At 39.3% G+C, this 19,431-nt stretch overlaps 1 protein-coding gene across 1 annotated transcript; it reads left to right on the top strand.

Annotated features, from left to right (window-relative positions):
- The first annotated feature begins 16,934 nt into the window (after positions 1–16,934).
- On the top strand, positions 16,935–19,160 carry LOC145106527 (uncharacterized). The gene has a single exon (XM_079043483.1). It carries the CDS (start codon positions 16,935–16,937, stop codon positions 19,158–19,160), a length of 2,226 nt encoding a protein of 741 aa, XP_078899609.1.
- The last annotated feature ends 271 nt before the right edge of the window (positions 19,161–19,431 follow it).

The raw sequence follows: 19,431 nt of genomic DNA, 5'->3' as shown, positions 1-19,431 counted from the left end.
AACTGGTTCTTTTTCAAAACGATCAACGATCCGAGTTCTTCTTTCAGCGGGCGGGTCAACAGGGGGATCTTGAGATGACTGTCCAGCATTGAATTCTTGAACGGATGTTAAGCTGAGCTTTTTCGGCTTCAAGATCAGCTACACGAATATCAAGCTCAATGTTTTTCTGGTTTAGCACGCCGATCTCCTTTCTAAATTCATGCATGGTGGAATCATCCTCTCCTGAGTGGCTTTCCTCTATAGAAATTCCTTTAGCGTGGGAGGAAGGCACTGAGCTTTGTTGTTGGGCCAGATGCATAGCAAGCCTCTCAGAGGCAGCATCATGAAAAGACCTAGGAGGAGATGATCCCGGGGAAGCTGATGAAACACCAACTTCAAGAATGGTGCTTGGTCCTTCGTGGGATGGTACAGATGAATCAGCAGCAAAAGTAGTTGTTGGAGTAGTTGTTGGTTGAGTCAAATGGCCTTGAGATTGTTCTGGAATGAATACTCCCTGCCTCGGATCACGTCTTCTCTTTTTCAACGGAGACTGGGAGGTCTGAGCCGTCAACGGTCAGTAGTAGGAATAACATCCTCAAGGGGATGAATCCCTGAAGTTGTCTCCATAGGTGTTGTAGTGTCACCCATTTGGTTGGAAGTAGGAGGCGTTGTTTCAAGAACATCTTTTGTATCCCTTATCTCCGTTGCTGGATGAGCAACATCACGGATACAGTCAAAAAACGAGTCAAGGTCTTCATTAGACAAGAGGTTATCATTGCCTCCAAATTTCAACGAAATGTCATCCTTGTCATAACCTGAAAGATCAATATCATTAAACGAATCATCATCATCTCCTTCATTTTCAGTTGCATCCTCCATCGTTCCCTCATTGTAGCCACTCTCAACATGCACAGATTGCAAGTTATGCTCTTCAGCCACTATAGCAACAGGTGTAACTACATTATCTTCATGATCTGATACAGGAATAACATCTTCTTCGGAAATGACATCGTCTTCAGAAATTACGCGGTCTGAAGACTCATGAGACTCAGATGCCTCGCTTAAATCGGAAAACATACCAAACTTCACTGAGGGATACTTTCCTTGAAAAGTAACTTTTCCCTTTCGGTTTTGCTTGATTAGCACGACAGTGTTTGGCCCAAGAGACTTCATGTCTAGAGTTTCTCCATCTTTAACCATCGCAGGAAATTGCTCGTTGATGAACACTTGAATGAACCTTGGATACATCAAGAACTTGTCCCTTGTTTTTCCTTTGATGTTTACAATCAGCTCGTCAAGGATGAACTTTGAGAAGTTAAAGTCAAATCCAGCAGCAAGGGCAACAATGGCTCCTGTATTTCTTAATGAAATTTCATCCGCGCCAGATTTTCTTCCTGATATGCAGCTCACAAAGACATGAGCTAAGAACCTCCAGTAAGGTGGTAGCATCTTCTTCATTGTCGGAGGAAATTCGCCTTCACAGCCCATCTTGTTGAGAAGTTCCTGAACTTGATCGGTTTCAATCTCAGTAGGGAAGGTAGATTGATCGTCGATTATCAGAGCGTCCCTGATGAATTGTTCTGTTATGATGATTTTGCAACCCTTTACAGTAGCTTCAACAGATACAGATCCATCTTCTCCTTTCTTTACGTCAGCTGACCTCCAAAATTCTTTGATTATGCCTTGATAAATTGCTGGATTCACAGTGAGAGCAGTGGTCAGGCAACATTCCCTTAATCCATGTATCATTGACTTGAACTCTCCATGAGCAACAGGAGGATCAGCCAAAAGAATTGCCAAGTTATGACTGTCAGCGAATTTTAGATCTGCCATTTCAACCTGCACAAACCAAGCCAAGTGAGAAAACAATTTATTTAAACATTTAAAATTGGTGTTTTACTCTTGAAACAGTTTAATTAGGCTCTTAAAGGAAACAAATGAAGAAAAATCAAATTTTGTTGACCAAAACTGAGTTTACGGTCAAGTGGTCAATGGCCGTAAACAGTCAATGACCGTGAACAGCCCATTGACCGTAAACAGTCAATGGCCGTAAACAGTCAATGGCCGTAAACAGCCCAATGACCGTAAACAGTCATGGTCGTAAACTCTGGCCGTAAGCTCATGGCCGTAAACTCCGAAAACGATTTTTCTTCGATTACACCCTAATACAGGTCGATTCGATGCGAGAATGGCATTATGAGGATGGAAAATAACATAACTACACGTATAATCAGTCAATTTCACGAAAAAATTTCAAAGAGTAGAGAGAGAAAATCAGGGTCTACGACCGAGAGAAACAAAATGAAGAGCTAAAGAGTTTTCGGCTGGAACAGAAAACCTTATATACTCGGTCCAAAATCTATGGGCTGCAACCCATAATGCTTTAAAATAAAGTCCAATACCCAAAAAATTTAAAAATTAAACATTTTGAGGACTAAAAAATAAAAATAACATGAAACAAATTTTAAAAAATCAAACTAAAATATTATTATTTTTTTTTAAAAAAAAATTTAATATTTGAAAAAAAAGAAAATAAAATTAAAATTAAAATAAAAAATTAAAAATTAAAAATTAAAATAAAATTAAAATTAAAATGAATTAACACTAATTTCACCTCAACTAACGCTAATAATATTTTTGTGATATTGGGATCAAAGTTGTTAGACAGCCTTAATCCGCTTATCGGTATTTCTACCTTCATGTCCATGTCTAGTCGATCGCCGGTATTGTGGTCCACTTAAGCACGAAAAATTGTGACAAATTTTTGGACATGCGATAAGTGACAAGACATTTTGATCCTATGTTCCTAGATAAACTTCCTAAGGACCATTCAGCTGACGACGACCAAGGATATTGTTGTCCACCTAAATTGAGCAGCGAGATCTACAGACAACCTATAAATGTTCAATTTTAGTTGTACTAGAACGTGTTTCCCGCTTCCTGATATACCCCAATAATCAAGGACTTCCAGAATACTCCTTACTTAAGATGAGCAGACAATTATTAAGGAAGAAGTCAGATTTAGAATGCATATGTTGTACACTCAGGTCGGATCTCTTCCAATCACGCAGAGAGTGAAACATATGACTAACTAGAGTTTAGAGGGATTGAGAAGTAGAAGGTTACATATGTTGTGTACCAGGTCAGATTGTTAATCATGCAAAGGAGACAGCATATGGCTAACAGGTAGGAAGAATAGCACAGAAGAAGATGCAGAGAGACAGAGTTGCATATGTTGCAGTCCAGATCGGATCTTTCGATCACACAGAGGAGGTAACATATGACTGACAGTAAGAAAGAAAGAAAATAACTTTTTACAGACCTAATTTATCGGAATTCCCCAGTTGCCCCGTCAATACCGGAATTAAGGACAAAGTCTGCACATCGAGGAAAAGTTAATCCACAGTTCTAGATACAGATCATTTAATGTATCCGCAGATTCCCATGTATATCTCTCTGCTCAACCTACCCAAGCGTCGTATTGTCAGGCTAAATCGAACTATCTAGGTTAAGATTTGTCAGGTCTCTAAATTCCTTAAGTTCATCTGATCCTAGTCAAGTCCATTTTAAAAACTTTCGTGCCTACCAGCGCATCGAACACAGAGCTTAGACAATTCAACTTTGGTACCTTACACAGATTCAGATTGCCTGTTATCACATGATTATATCACTTCCCAACACATCACCTACAAACAAAAACTATCAGCAACATATGTTTGATTTTTTGATTTTCTAATGTTTTTGGATTTTTTTTTAAGATTTTAAATTTTTGTTTGGTTTTTGTCTATTTCTCCCCCTAAATTTGTGCATGGGAGAGAATGAAATTAAAATGCGCAAATTTAAACTAACCTAAAGCAAAAATTAGTCCTCAAAACGTATCATTTTCAAAAAGCTCACAAGCACATCGAATCGAGCTTTGTTAAACGGCTTTGTGAACAGATCCGCCACATTATTAGCAAAGGGAACCTGTTCCAGATGAATGAGCGAACGCTCAAAACAATCTCTGATGAAATGAATTTTGATATCAATGTGCTTGGTTTTCGAATGCTGGACTGGATTTTTAGCAATCTGAATTGCAGCCTCATTATCACAAAAAATAGGGGTTTCTAGATAGTTCAAACCGTAATCCAACAACTGATGTTGGATCCAGATAACTTGAGAACAACAAGCAGAGGCAGCAACATATTCCGCTTCTGCTGTTGAAGTTGAGACGGTGTGCTGTTTCTTTCACTGCCACGACACCAAACGATTCTGCTCTGATACCACTTGTAAGCCCCCAATCTGCTTGTGTATCAATCAGATCCGTTTGATGGTGCGGAATCCCAATCAAACGGATGATGCCAGATCAAAATAGAAGAGAAGGAGAAGAAGAATAATATGAATCTTGTTGAATTGATGATATGAATGAAGATCCCTTACACAAGATTCACACACTAACACACATTTAAGCTCCTTTCTCTCTCTCTTCTCACTCTTAGCCGTACAATCTCCTCCTCTAGCCTCTTATTTTCACACATGCACTCCTCACCCTATATATAGTAGACATGGGCCGTGAATGGGTTCACGGCTGTAAACACAACCGTAAACACGTATACGGCCGTAAACACCAAGCTGTTTACGGTCCTAGACCTAAAAATACATTTTCCTATAAAAGTAAAGTATAAACCATATTTTTGACCCAACAAGATCCCTAGCCCAGTACTAGCATGTTGTTCTAACACATCACAATATCAAATAACCGTATGGTTTCAGATTAATACATGAACCAAATACAATATATTCATGCAAACGATAATAGGTATAGTTTGGGGTTTCAATATATAGTAATACAAGTTCAGAACTTATACAATGCTAAACATATAAACTATGAAAGATTTAGTTTATGATATTCTCGGGTAACAAGGATACTTTATTACATAATTATTTAAGTATAATTATTATTCTATAAGGTATACACACGGGTTTAAATATAGTGAATCAATACAGAATTGCACGTAAATTAGATTATACAGAATTGTGAGACACTACTTCAAAAATTGTACCCTTTGGTGTACTAAACTAAACCCTATCATAGTATAACCAGAGTCTCGTGGAGGGAGAGCGTGATATTTGTGAATAGATCTATTCGGGACTGACAATCCCACACCTGAACTGCTAGCTACAGTTAGGCAGACATGCCTGAGGTGACAAATGTCATATATCCGCCACTTGAAGAACGTCGTAAAGGTCTCTAGTTCATATCAAGCATGGTTATACGACTCACAATAGTATAAACTAACCTTTTTGTTTACAGGATTTCACTCTTCTTTAGTTTTATTTGCATTAATAGAACTATTCCATAATACAACTGGAGGATTTCAGAGATTCCAATTCACGGTCTTTATATTAAGTAATAAAGACTAATAAATATATATATACTAGTGATATCCAAGGTTTTCATATAAAAAGGGATTTTTACAGTCAAAATAGTAATATACAATTCATCTGGTGGTAATCAGGCATTCAAACTAATACTTCATGGAACACTGTAACAAGCACATATGTTAGAAAATATGGGATTTTCTTGGAAAACATACAAACTTTTTCATTGATTCATTAACAGGATTTCGTTACAAAAACATGCTTATGAACTCACCAGTTTTATGTTGATACTCTTTTCAAAATCGCTTGTATTCTCAGGAAATCAGTAGACAGGTACCCCCGCAGCTTTTAAGAAGACGGAGCATATAGAGTCACGTCTTTATATTTTTGCTACTTTTGATCTATATGTATAGGAATCAAACAGATGTAAATACTTATATATATATATATATATATATATATATATATATATATATATATATATATATATATATATATATATATATATATATTCAATGTAATAGTCGTGTTTACTTTGATTACTATTATGCAATTGTTGTGATACTACATATGACGTCCTCCACCCCCGAACATTTCGGTCGTTTCGATTTTGGGGGTGTGATAGATTGATATCAGAGCTCTTGTTTATAGTGAACTAAGTATATCGGGCCTTACATGGTATACAACTTTAAACACTAAACGGACCGAAGCGCTCTGAAACTAAAAGTATACTTTAAAATTTAAGTATTTTACAAAAGTATACAAGTATACATCTGTACAAGAAGCTATAACATTGTAAGAATTACATAAAAGTATTTAGGGCAAGTTGGACACTACGGTTAAACCTGGATAGTTATGTAGTCACATTTGGGGCCAATATAACCTGATCAACTATATTTGTCCGAGATATGACCAACATGTGTTTGGGAGTGACTTTGGTGTACGACAAGTCTTAAACTCACCAAATCATGTACTAATGAAGCACATAGTTAAAATACTATAGGATTATTTTATGATTCTATAACACTGCACAACTAGTACCAATCCTCACAAATGAAAGGCCTGAAATTCCTTGTTTATGATAGTAAACCTTTATTGTAAATCTTTGTTATAGCAGTAGGGTTTAGATATATCTTGCTCGAAAATATTCAATTCATGATCAGCATAGAAGGGTTATCGTCATTTTTCCATTGTATCTTTTAGAGAAAGATACTGTAACACCCATAAAATTCAAGCCAATTTAAAACTTTTTTAATCGTTGAAACCATTCAATTATTACAATCCGTTTTCAAAATAGTTTATACATCAGAGTTCCCAGAAATCATAATCGTCAATCGAGGAAGTGTACGGTCACGCCTTCGCCTACCCGCGGCCATCCACTGAACCTGAAACAATAAACTGAAACTGTAAGGCCGAAAGCATAGTGAGTTACCCCCAAAATACCCATACACACAACAATACACATACAATAACAACAGCATACTATGGGTCCAATCATCCGTCGGGATGGAATACCCCAGGCCCTCAACCATTGGGTTGGAATGCCAACATACCGATACACTTCACATAACAATATACAATTAACAGCATGTACTGGGTCCACAACTTTACAGACTGGATTACCCCTGCGCCCACAGTGTGAGTCTGGATTGCCTTCCGAGCCCACAGCTCACATCTGGATTGCCACTGAGCCCACAATACGAGTCTCCCTCAGCTCGTATCTGGAATGCTCCCGGGTTTGTTGGTTACTGCACGGAGCAGTTTCTCCTCAACCCATCCTACATAACATATCGACATATAACGCAAATAATGCACATACAGATAATCACATGATACTACAGGTAGTCCTACTGATCTACCTAACTGGCATAACATCTAGCATGCAGATAGTCAGACCAACTATAGGTCACTAAGCACAACCACATCCAATCTACCAGGATACCGATCCAACAGATCATACTAGCATATAACCATCCTATCTACCAGGATACCGAACTAACATAACACAACAGTAATAATCCCAATAACAAAACAAAGGGCCGACCTTGGTGCCTTAGACCTTTGAGTACAGTGAGGATAACTCACCTTGCAATGCCGGACTGAACCATGAAATCACGCTCCCGAAACACTACCCCAAGCTCCAACACCTATAACCATCAATGATCCAATTCATAAATACCCGCTTACCAATTATTCTCAAAAGTCAAAACGGTCAACCCTTGGTCAAAGTCAAAGTCAACTATCAAGGTCAACAGTCCATGTTGACCTCAACTCGTCGAGTACCCTCAGCTACTCGTCGAGTTCCTTGCATAACTTGCCAACTCGCCGAGTCACCATGCCACTCGCTGACCCCAAGGCAATCTTCATCGGACTCGCCGAGTTGTTCATCCAACCCGTCGAGTTCAAGACCATCTTCATATGACTCGCCGAGTATATCATGCGACTCACCGAGTCCTTTTAGTCCTTCATCCATACAGATGCTTTTTAAGCCATGCTAAGACTCCATACTGCAGATCCAACTTCCCAAGGCATGCTTATCACATATAGTTGCAAACTTTACGTGCATGCAAGGCTCTAATGACTCATAATGCCAAATCCAAGCTTGAAATGGGGTTTTACACTTAAGGAGGGGTTCATACTTGCCAAAGCTGATAGCTTTATGGACTTACAATTCAAGGAGAGTTCAGATCTAAAGTTACAACTTCAGATCTGAGCTCATAGCCAAGAATAGCTTCATAACCAAGCCAAGAAGCCCTAAACTTCATCCAAAGAAATCTAGAATGAAATAGGGTTAAGATAACAGCTTAATACCTTCCCAAAAGATGCCAATTGCAGTAGGTCTTGATTCCCACGAGTTCCTTGCTTCAATCCACTTGTTTCCCCCAAGCTCTTCTCACCAAGAATCCTCTTCCAAAGCTTAAAACACACAATGGGGCACACACACACGTATTAGGGTTTTGCTAAGCTCTCAAGGGACTGTAAAGAGGCTGAAGGAGGCTTATGATTCTTTAAATAGGGTGCCAAACCCCGGAAATTAGGGTTTCACCCTCCAGCTCCAACTCGTCGAGTCACTCTTCCAACTCGACGAGTTGGTCAGTTAACACGTGGTTCAAACCCGCTGCTACTCGACGAGTCAGACAACCGACTCATCGAGTAGACCTTGAATTCATGAGAATTCATAACCATAAATTGGTATTCGAGAATCGGGGCGTTACAGATACCTCTCAGGAAGAGACCCAACAAGTAGAACAACAATCCTCCGCCGCCACCACCTCCTCAGTTCGATCTTGTCATGTTCCAGGCAGCAGTTACAGCCGTTGTGGCTGCTGCAATGTCGCAAATGAATCAGGGCGACACTGGCGGATCAGGAAGTGGACCCAATCCTCGAAATCTTGACGGCAGCCAGGGACACTCGAAGGAGTGTTCCTATAAATATTTCATGAATGCGAAGCCCAAATCTTTCGACGGCAATGGAGGAGTCATTGCCCTAACCCGATGGTTCGAGAAGATCGAATCAATTTTCTAGATTTGCGCATGTTCTGAGGCAAACAAGGTGAACTTTGTCGCCTGCACCTGCACCGATAGAGCATTGACTTGGTGGAATAGTCGGGTCAAATCCCTAACTCTGCCAGTAGCAAATGCCATGGGTTGGGAGAGTTTAAAGGAACTTATGCTTGTTAAGTACTGCCCAAGAGGCGCAATGCAGAAGTTTGAGCACGAGCTTTGGAACCTGAAGATGAAGGGTTCCGACATTGCCACCTATACAGCTAGATTCTGCGATCTGGCTCTTCTCTATCCGGGGATGGTCACCTCGGAAAGCAAGAAAATAGAGAGGTACATTTGGGGATTGACGCCCCCAACTCAAGGAAATGTCTAGGCTGCTAAACCTCTCACATTCGACAGCGTCAAGTGTTTAACGTAAACTCTTATAGATCACGAGGTTGATCTTGATACAGTGGCAGCTGTTCCCGAACCACAAAAGGAGAGTGGTGGGAAGAAAAAGTTTTGGAACAAGCGTAAGGGCCAGTCTTTGCAGGAGCTCTCCAAGAAACAACAAGCAGTGGCAGTTCATGCTGCTACCACTCCTGCCGCTGTTCCTGCAACTCAAGCACCTGCCAGTAGATATGCTGGTACTCTTCCAAGGTGCGACAAGTGCAACTTTCACCATCATGAACCGCGCCATGAATTCCAATGCAATAGTTGTGGCAAGAAGGGGCACACAACTCGATTTTGCAAGACACCAGCCCAACCAACCAATCAGGCTCCTGGAGCGGGCGTTGGTCAAGCCTGTTATGGCTATAGGGAGATCGGGCACTTCAAGAGGAATTGTCCTGAGGCATCAACAGCTGGCAGCATAGGGAGAGTGCTAACCATGGGCCAGGAGGAAGCGGACGCTGATCCCACCATTGTTACAGGTACGTTCCTCCTCGACAACTCTTATGCATGCATTCTTTTCGATTCTGGTGCGCAGAGAAATTTTGTTAGTCATTCGTTTAAGCATCTTCTCATGCATGAATCCTAACCTTTAACCGAAACATTTACCGTCGAGATGGCTAACGGAAAGAAAGAGAGCACTAACAACGTATTCATAGGTTGTACCCTTACCCTAAACGACCATTCCTTTCAAATCAACCTTATGCCAGTTTCCGTAAAGAGTTTCGATGTCATCATCGGCATGGATTGGTTGAGCTCCAATCGTGCTGATATCCTTTGTTATGAAAAAGCCATTCGCCTCAATCTGCCCTCGGGCGAAGCCCTCATAGTCTATGGTGATAAACTCAGCTCGAACCTTCGTATCATTTCATGCATCAAAGCCCAGAAATATCTGCGAAAGGAGTGCCATGCATTCCTAGCCCATGTTGTTAATGAGAAACAGGAAGTTAAAGACCTCGAGAGCATCCCCGAAGTATGCAACTTTCATGATGTCTTCCCCGAAGATCTTCCCAGAATCCCTCCCGAGCGCCAAGTCGAGTTTCGTATCGACTTAATTCCCGGTGCTACTCCTATAGCTAAATCCCCATACCGTCTAGCGCCGGCAGAAATGCAAGAGTTATCCAGCCAACTCAATGAGCTACTCAGCAAGGGATTCATCAGACCAAGTTCCTTACCGTGGGGAGCCCCGATCTTGTTTGTGAAAGAGAAAGATGGATCCTTTCGGATGTGCATAGATTATCGTGAATTGAACAAGCTTACCATCAAAAACTGTTATCCTCTACCCAGAATCGATGACCTCTTCGATCAACTCCAAGGAGCCGGCTATTTCTCAAAAATAGACCTGAGATCAGGGTACCATCAGTTGCGAGTCCATGAGAATGATGTTCCCAAGACAGCATTCCGAACTCGCTATGGTCATTACGAGTTTGTAGTAATGCCCTTTGGTCGAACCAACACACCCGCAGTATTCATGGATCTGATGAATCGGGTGTGTCGCCGTTTCCTAGACAAGTTCGTGATAGTATTCATAGATGATATACTTGTCTATTCCTGGAGTGAGGAAGATCACAGACAGCACTTGAGGCTAGTGCTAGAAACTTTAAGGGCGGAGAAACTATATGCAAAATTCTCTAAGTGTGAATTTTGGATCAGAAAAGTCACTTTCCTCGGTCATGTGGTTAGCGAGGAAGGCATACACGTGGACCCTTCCAAAATCAAGGCGATTGAGAATTGGTCAGCACCGAAGACGCCCACGGAAATCCGTCAATTCTTGGGTCTTGCTGGCTATTATCGCAGGTTTATCCAGAATTTCTCCCGGATTGCTAAGCCTTTAACCACCCTGACTCAGAAAGGTGTGCCCTTTAGTTGGGGAGAAAAGCAAGACATTGCGTTTCAAACATTGAAACAGGCCCTATGTAGCAAACCTATCTTGTCCCTCCCTGAAGGGACGGAGGACTTCGTAGTCTTCTGCGATGCATCCAATCAGGGCTTAGGATGTGTGCTCATGTAGCGAGGAAAGGTTATTGTATATGCTTCGAGACAGCTAAAAACACACGAAGTCAATTATACAACTCACGATTTGGAGTTGGGAGTAGTGGTCTTCGCACTAAAGATTTGGAGACATTATCTCTATGGGACCAAGTGCACTGTCTTCACCGACCATAAGAGCCTACAACATATCCTTGATCAGAAAGAGTTGAACATGAGGCAACGGCGATGGGTAGAGCTACTCAGTGATTATGAGTGCGAAATACGCTACCATCCTGGCAAGGCCAATGTGGTAGCAGATGCCCTCATCCGGAAGGAATATTCAGGTCGTAAAGTGAAGGCACTTACAATGGCCATCCATTCCCATCTGTCCGCACAAATCAGAGAGGCTCAGTTGGAAGCCTTAAAACCAGAGAATGTGGTGGATGAAGCCTTGAGGGGAATGGAAAAGAACTTAGAAATCAAAGGAGACAGAGTTTATTATTTTATGAACCGAATCTGGATCCCGAAGTTCGGTGGTTACAGAGAGGTTGTCATGAGCAAAGCTCACAATACTCGCTACTCCGTTCACCCAGGTTCGGATAAGATGTAGTTGGATCTTAAAAAGCTCTATTGGTGGACAAACATGAAAGCAGAGATCGCTACCTTCGTGGGCAAGTGCCTAACTTGCACCAAGGTGAAGGTGGAATACCAAAAGCCCTCAGATCTACTTCAGCAGCCAGAAATACCTGAGTGGAAGTGGGAAAGGAGTACGATGGATTTCATCACTAAGTTGCCCAAGTCTCCGAGTGGGTACGATGCTATCTGGGTAATTGCCGATCGATTGACTAAATCCGCCCACTTCCTGCCAATCAAAGATACATTCAAGATGGAGATACTTACACGAATCTACATCCAAGAGATAGTTCGTCTGCATGGTGTACCTGTGTCAATTATCTCCAATCGGGATAGCAGATTCACCTCGAGATTTTGGCAGTCACTACAGAATGCTCTTGGAACTAAGCTGGATATGAGCACAACTTACCATCCACAGACCGATGGGCAGAGTGAGAGGACCATTCAGACATTGGAAGACATGTTGAGAGCATGTGTCATAGACTTTGGCAAGTCGTGGGACACCCATTTGCCCTTGGTTGAGTTCTCCTACAACAACAGCTATCATACCAGCATCAAGGCTGCACCTTTTGAAGCCCTCTATGGTCGTAAGTGTAGATCCCCTCTGTGTTGGGCTGAGTCAGTGACACGCAGCTAGCCAAAGGTCAAGTCCCCAATAGCACTCTCACAGGCCCATAAATCATCCGTGAAACCACAGAAAAGATCGTACAAATCAGAGAATGACTAAAAGCTTCAAGAGATAGACAAAAGAGCTACGCCGATAAAAGACGAAAACCTTTGGAGTTCCAGGTTGGTGAACGTGTTCTTTTAAAGGTCTCACCCTGGAAAGGCATGATACGCTTTGGAAGGCGTGGAAAGCTGAATCCGAGATACATAGGACCATTCGAGATCCTCGCTAGGATCGGTCTCGTAGCATATAAACTTCGTTTACCCCAAGAGCTTAGCAATATCCATCCCGTCTTCCACGTCTCGAACCTTAAAAAGTGTTTGTCCGATGAAACCCTTGTGATCCCTCTTGATGAGATCGAGATCAATGAGAACCTTAATTTCGTGGAAGAACCAGTCGAAATCATGGATCGAGAAGTCAAAAGAACGAAACAAAGTCGCATACCAATAGTGAAGGTCCGCTGGAATGTCAAGCGGGGACCTGAATTTACTTGGGAGCGTGAAGATCAAATGAAACAGAAGTATCCTCATCTTTTTCCGAGTCCATAATTTGAATTCTATGTTTGAATTTCAGGACAAAATTCCCTCTATCAGGGGGATGATGTGACAACCCGAACCTTTTTCCGTTAACGTTAGCCAATTCCGTTAAACAAAATTTGAATTTTATTGAGTTCCGTCAAATTCCTTTGGTTTGGAAAATCATTTTAGTTATATATTTGAATTTTATATATGAGTCGAAACCAAAATCACGCGAAAAACCCGAGTTCCTTCGAAAAATCAACAGATTCCAGCCTGACTGGTGTTCACGGCCGTGAACCCGATCACGGTCGTAAACCCGTTCACGACTGGTACCCACCACCGACTATACTCCCAGGCTATATATACGTGACTCCTACCCTCATTTACACTTTTCTAACCGCGAACACACTCCTCTCTCTAAAAACCCCACCCAAAAACACAAGAAAACTCATGATTTCTCTTCATCTATCACTCTACCCGCCTTAGAACTAGTTGAGGAGCATCAAAACATCAGTCTTTCGTCAAATCAAGTGTTGTTATTCTTGATTTCATGGCCGCACACCCTTCAAAACTTCAAACCTTCAAAGGCCGCAAACCGTTTACGACCGTGAACCCTTCAAAAATTCATATTTTCTTCAAGAACACCGTTCACGGCCGTAAACCCTTCAACTGGCTGTTCACGGCCGAGAACAATTCACGACCGTAATCCCTTTCACAACCGCAAACCCTTCCTAAGTGGTGAACGTGGCTGAAAACCCGCTTTCTCCGATTCAATCGAGTCCCGGTAACATTCCAAAACCAAAAACAAATGTTTTTCCCAGCACTATAAATAATGGTTTTGCTAATAAATACATTTGTGTATTTAATTGATATTAGGATCCCGTTAAGTGCTGAGTACATCAACCCGAGGGTCTTCACTCCCAGTTTCGCTATTCGACATTTTACGCAACCAACAGTGAGTTCATACCCCTATGCTTTCATGGTTTTAATGTTTTCAGGGGGAGAGTACAAGCCAAACATAAATGATTTTGTATGAATTTATACAAAAAGGATTTCAAAACACTTAAAAACTGATGCAATGGATATAGTCATACGATTTCCACATTTCATAAATTTTTTTAGATATTTTATCCCTTTTGTATTATGCTGAGCATAAGGGATGTTTTCAACTTACTGTCAAATTGCATAGTTTTCAGATTAATACATGAACCAAATACAATATATTCATGCAAACTATAATAGGTATAGTTTGGGGTTTTAATATACAGTAATACAAGTTCAGAACTTATACAATGCTAAACATATAAACTATGACAAATTAAGTTTATGATATTCTTGGGTAACAAGGATACTTTATTACATAATTATTTAAGTATAATTATTATTCTATAAGGTATACACACGGGTTTAAATACAGTGAATCAATACAGAATTGCACGTAAATTAGATTATACATAATTGTGAGACACTACTTCAAAAATTGTACCCTTTGGTGTACTCAACTAAACCCTATCATAGTATAACCAGAGAGGGAGAGCGCGAAATTTGTGAATAGATCTATTCGGGACTGACAATCCCACACCTGAACTGCTAGCTACAGTTAGGCAGGCATGCCTGAGGTGATAAATGTCATATATCCGACACTTGAAGAACGTCGTAAAGGTCTCTAGTTCATATCAAGCATGGTTATACGACTCACAATAGTATAAACTAACCCTTTTTGTTTACGGGATTTCACTCTTCTTTATTTTTATTTGCATTAATAGAACTATTCCATAATACAACTGGAGGATTTCAGGGATTCCAATTCACGGTCTTTATATTAAGTAATAAAGACTAATATATATATATATATATATATATATATATATATATATATATATATACTAGTGATATCCAGGGTTTTCCATATAAAAATGGATTTTTACAGTCAAAATAGTAATATACAATTCATCTGGTGGTAATCAGGCATTCAAACTAATACTTCATGGAACACTGTAACAAGCACATATGTTAGAAAATATGGGTTTTTCTTGGAAAACATACAAACTTTTTCATTGATTCATTAACAGGATTTCATTACAAAAACATGCTATGAACTCACCAGCTTTATGCTGATACTCTTTTCAAAATCGCTTGTATTCTCAGGAAATCAGTAGACAGGTACCCCCGCAGCTTTTGAGAAGACGGAGCATATAGAGTCACGTCTTTATATTTTTGCTACTTTTGTTGTATATGTATAGGAATCAAACAGATGTAAATACTTTTATATATATTCAATGTAACGGTCGTGTTTACTTTGATTACTATTATGCAATTGTTGTGATACTACACATGACGTCCTCCACCCCCGAACGTTTCCGTCGTTTCGCTTTGGGGGTGTGACATGCATCATCATGTTCCCAAGATGGATTCATGGTAAATGAGCGTGAAATGTGGACATTGGTGGAAGTTAAAATGCTAGTCGGTTTTACTGTTTTCCTTCAACACTTCGACATCACCCTGATACGCAGAGGCGGAGCTATGAGAGGGCCAGGTGGCCCCCCTGATTTTTTGCATTCTAATACCAATATTATATATATAATAATACCTTTATTTGTGTAATACATTCTTGGCCCCTACGATCTATTATCTATAGTAAGGATATATATGTAAATGTAATTAAAAAAATTATATTAAAAAACAATTAACTATGCATAATCAGGAAATCGGTTATGATATACGTAAATCACTTGTAACAGAAGCATATTTTTGCTAAAAAAAATCAATTACAGTTCTAATAAAATTAGGATACTGATTTTAGGAAACTAAAAACTCTATAAAAGAAAAACCAAACAACAAATATTACATCTAACTTATTATCAGAATCAAAATCTTTGAGAAACACAAAATAAGAAATCATCAATTTGCTTCTGCCGGAAATCATACCCATCGTCGGAGTGCTCATCTCCGCTGGAGTTCGCCCTAAAAACCAACCACATGAGTGCTCATCTTTGCCTGAGTTCGCACCGAAAAAAACCCATCGACTGTTGGGTCTCCGATCAACGCCCTTGCTGACTTTTGTTACTTCGAGCAACACTGCTTTGCTATCTTCTGTGTTTCCGACCACAGATCACTGCAGTAGCCGCCGTCGCCGCCGGAGTGCTTACCATTCCATATATCTGTCTGCTCTTTCCGACTTGTGTCTCCGGCCACCGAGACAGATCGATCTCCGACCAGCAGTTACGCCTCTCAAATTTCTTCTATCGGCTAGATCTGTAAGCTCCTTGGTTCTCAACTTCTCTCTCCTTCTATCTTTGACTTTCTCTCTCTATAATATATCATAACGTGTGAAAGTTATATGATAGTTATAGGCATTAGAATAATATATCATTAGCTGTCAAGGATAGATATAACATTAGCTGTCAAGAATTTAATAAGATAAATTTTTTAATGATATAATATTATATATTATTTGTTTCTTATAAAAGTGGTACCAATATTTATTGTTTGGTTATGTAAAAGGCTTTAGAAAATTGTAGTTATTTGTTAACGATATATTAATTATACATAATCATATGTTAAGTTGTTAACTATTATTTTTTATATTATTAATTTTTTAGTTATTTGTTAACCATTTATTAATTATGCTATGTAGTGTAAACCAAAATGAAAAAACAATATAACACTTGACGGATTTTTAAAAAGAAAACATGAAAGTTCTTCTCAAGTACCAGTAGAGCCACCCCCAACTGTTATAGATGCAAATACTCCTAATGATAGTGTTCCTGTGACCGAGAATCCATCCAAAAAACCTTGTCATGAAATGAATGATGTTGATCTTAATACACTAGAACGAGATCCTAGTTTGCGTATTCAAATTTATGATTATCATGTCAATCAACGAGACACAATTCGACGAGCTTATATCAATCGTGGTCCCTTTCAACCAATACTTTCTGCATATCCAAAATCTGGACCGTAAGACCATAAACGTAGCTTTCAATGTTCTTGGTTCAAGCAATTCCCATGGCTTGAATATTCACAGAGTTCAGATGCTGTGTTTTGTTTTCCATGTTTCCTTTTTAATAAAACCTTCCGGAATGGGATACTACAGGCAACAGGCATTTACTATAGATGGATTTCAAAATTGGAAGAAAGTAGGTGGGAAAAAATGTGCTTTTTTGCAACATATAGGAACAGAGTGTACATCTTTTCACAATGTTGCACAAAAATCATATGATGATTTGTTAAATGAGACTCAAGATATACGAAATACGATTGAGAAATTTACAGATGAAGATCGTAAGAAGAATAAATTGAGATTGAAGACTATTATTTATGCAGTTCGTTGGTGTGCCTTTCAAGCAATTGCATTTAGAGGTCATAAAGAAAGACCAGATTCCATTAACAAAGGAAATTTCCTTGAAATGTTGGAGGCAATATGTTCTTTTAACAATGAGATGAAAGAATTGTTTCGCACTGCGCCTAAACATGCATCATATACATCACCAACAATTCAAAAAGAGATTTTAAACCTTATCGCTAATAGGGTGAGACGGATGATTTGTGATGAGATTGATGGTGGAAAATTTCGTTTACTTGTTGATGAAGCACGTGACGAGTCTAACAGAGAACAAATGTCTATTGTTTTGAGATTCGTAAATAAAGATGGCGTTATTATGGAACGTTTCTTTGGACTTGTTCATGTTCCTGACACTACATCACAAACTCTGAAGAATAGAATATATTTCCTATTGACACATAACAATCTTGATTTTAAGTCGATTCGTGGTCAAGGGTATGATGGTGCAAGCAATATGCGAGGTCATTTCAAAGGGTTGCAAGCATTGATTTCGAAGGATTGTCCGTCTGCATATTATGTTCATTGCTTTGCTCATCGATTGCAATTAGCATTAATGGCTGCTTCACAAGGAGTTATTGCGTTGCAAAAGTTTTTTACTCAATTATCTTTTGTTATCAATGTCGTTGGTGCTTCTTCCAAACGTGCTGACCAACTAAGAGACGCACAAGCAGAGCAAATGGCATATTTTAAATCTATTGGTGAGTTGGAGACTGGTAGAGGCCTCAATCATATTGGTACATTACAACGGGCTGGAGATACCAGATGGGGTTCTCATTTGAAATCAGTTTCAAGCTTAATCAAAATGTTTACTCCAATTTGTGAGGTTTTACTTAAAATTATTGAGGATGGCACTGCTTCGATCAAAGGAGATGCAGATTCAGCATATGAGACTATTACAACATTTGATTTCATTTTTGTTCTACATCTAGAGAAAGAAATAATGAAGATCACATATTTACTCTGCCAGGCTTTACAAAAACAATCTCAAGATATATTGAATGCATTGAGGCTAGTTGCATCCACCAAATTGTTATTACAAAAAATGAAAGATGAAAGATGGGATAGTTTTCTATCTCATGTTAAGTCATTTTGTCTGGAACGCAACATCGATATCCCTAATTTGTCTTCTTCTTACTTTAGTAGAGGCGCTCGAGCTCATAATGAGCGTAGCGATCATACACTTGAACATCATTATCGAGTGGATATTTTCATCGAAGCAATTAACTATCAGTTAATGGAATTAGATCATAGGTTCAATGATAGCTCGATGGAATTACTCCATCTTTCATCAACTTTAGATCCTAAAAATTCTAATGAGCCTTTTCGAAGTGGTGATATATGTCAATTAGTAGAAAAGTTTTATCCTGAAGATTTCAATGAAACTGAGAAAAATCTTTTGAAGATGCAACTCCAACATTACGAGGCGGATGTTATTCAACGTGATGATTATAAGCAATTGATATATATTTCAGAATTATGTCAATGGTTGAAAAAGACTAGAAGAGCAACTACTTTTTATTTGATTTATCGAGTAGTTAGTCTTATACTCACTCTTCCGGTTTCCACTGCTACAACAGAGAGATCATTTTCAGCAATGAGTCTTGTTAAAACAAAGCTGCGAAATAAAATGGAAGATGAATTTTTAAACGACTCGTTGGTTTTGTACTTCGAAAGGGATCTTGCAGAAAAGATTACTTTAAAAACGATTGTGCAAGACTTTAAAGACGCAAAAGATCGACGAATTCCACTTTAATGAGCGATGTTAGAATACTTTATATTAATTTTTTGTTTGATTATTTATATGTTATGACATTGAATAGAATAATTTTTTGTTTTCTATTTCTTTAAAAGATTTACTTTCGGCCCCCCACTACAACTTTCCGTGTTCCGCCCCTGCTCATACGAGACAAAGCTAGAGATGATACGAGGTGTGCAAGAAGCTTCGAATCGACATCATGAAGAACAAAACAGGAAAAAACACCACGATTTGATTAATGCACTTTTACATATGATTCCTAATGTTA

Source organism: Lactuca virosa, chromosome 4 (assembly GCF_052849685.1).
Source record: "Lactuca virosa cultivar CGN04683 chromosome 4, Lactuca_virosa_CGN04683_v6, whole genome shotgun sequence".
Lineage (NCBI taxonomy): Eukaryota > Viridiplantae > Streptophyta > Magnoliopsida > Asterales > Asteraceae > Lactuca > Lactuca virosa.
Note: the sequence above shows the minus strand (reverse complement) of the source record. Positions and strands in the feature narration are given on the sequence as shown.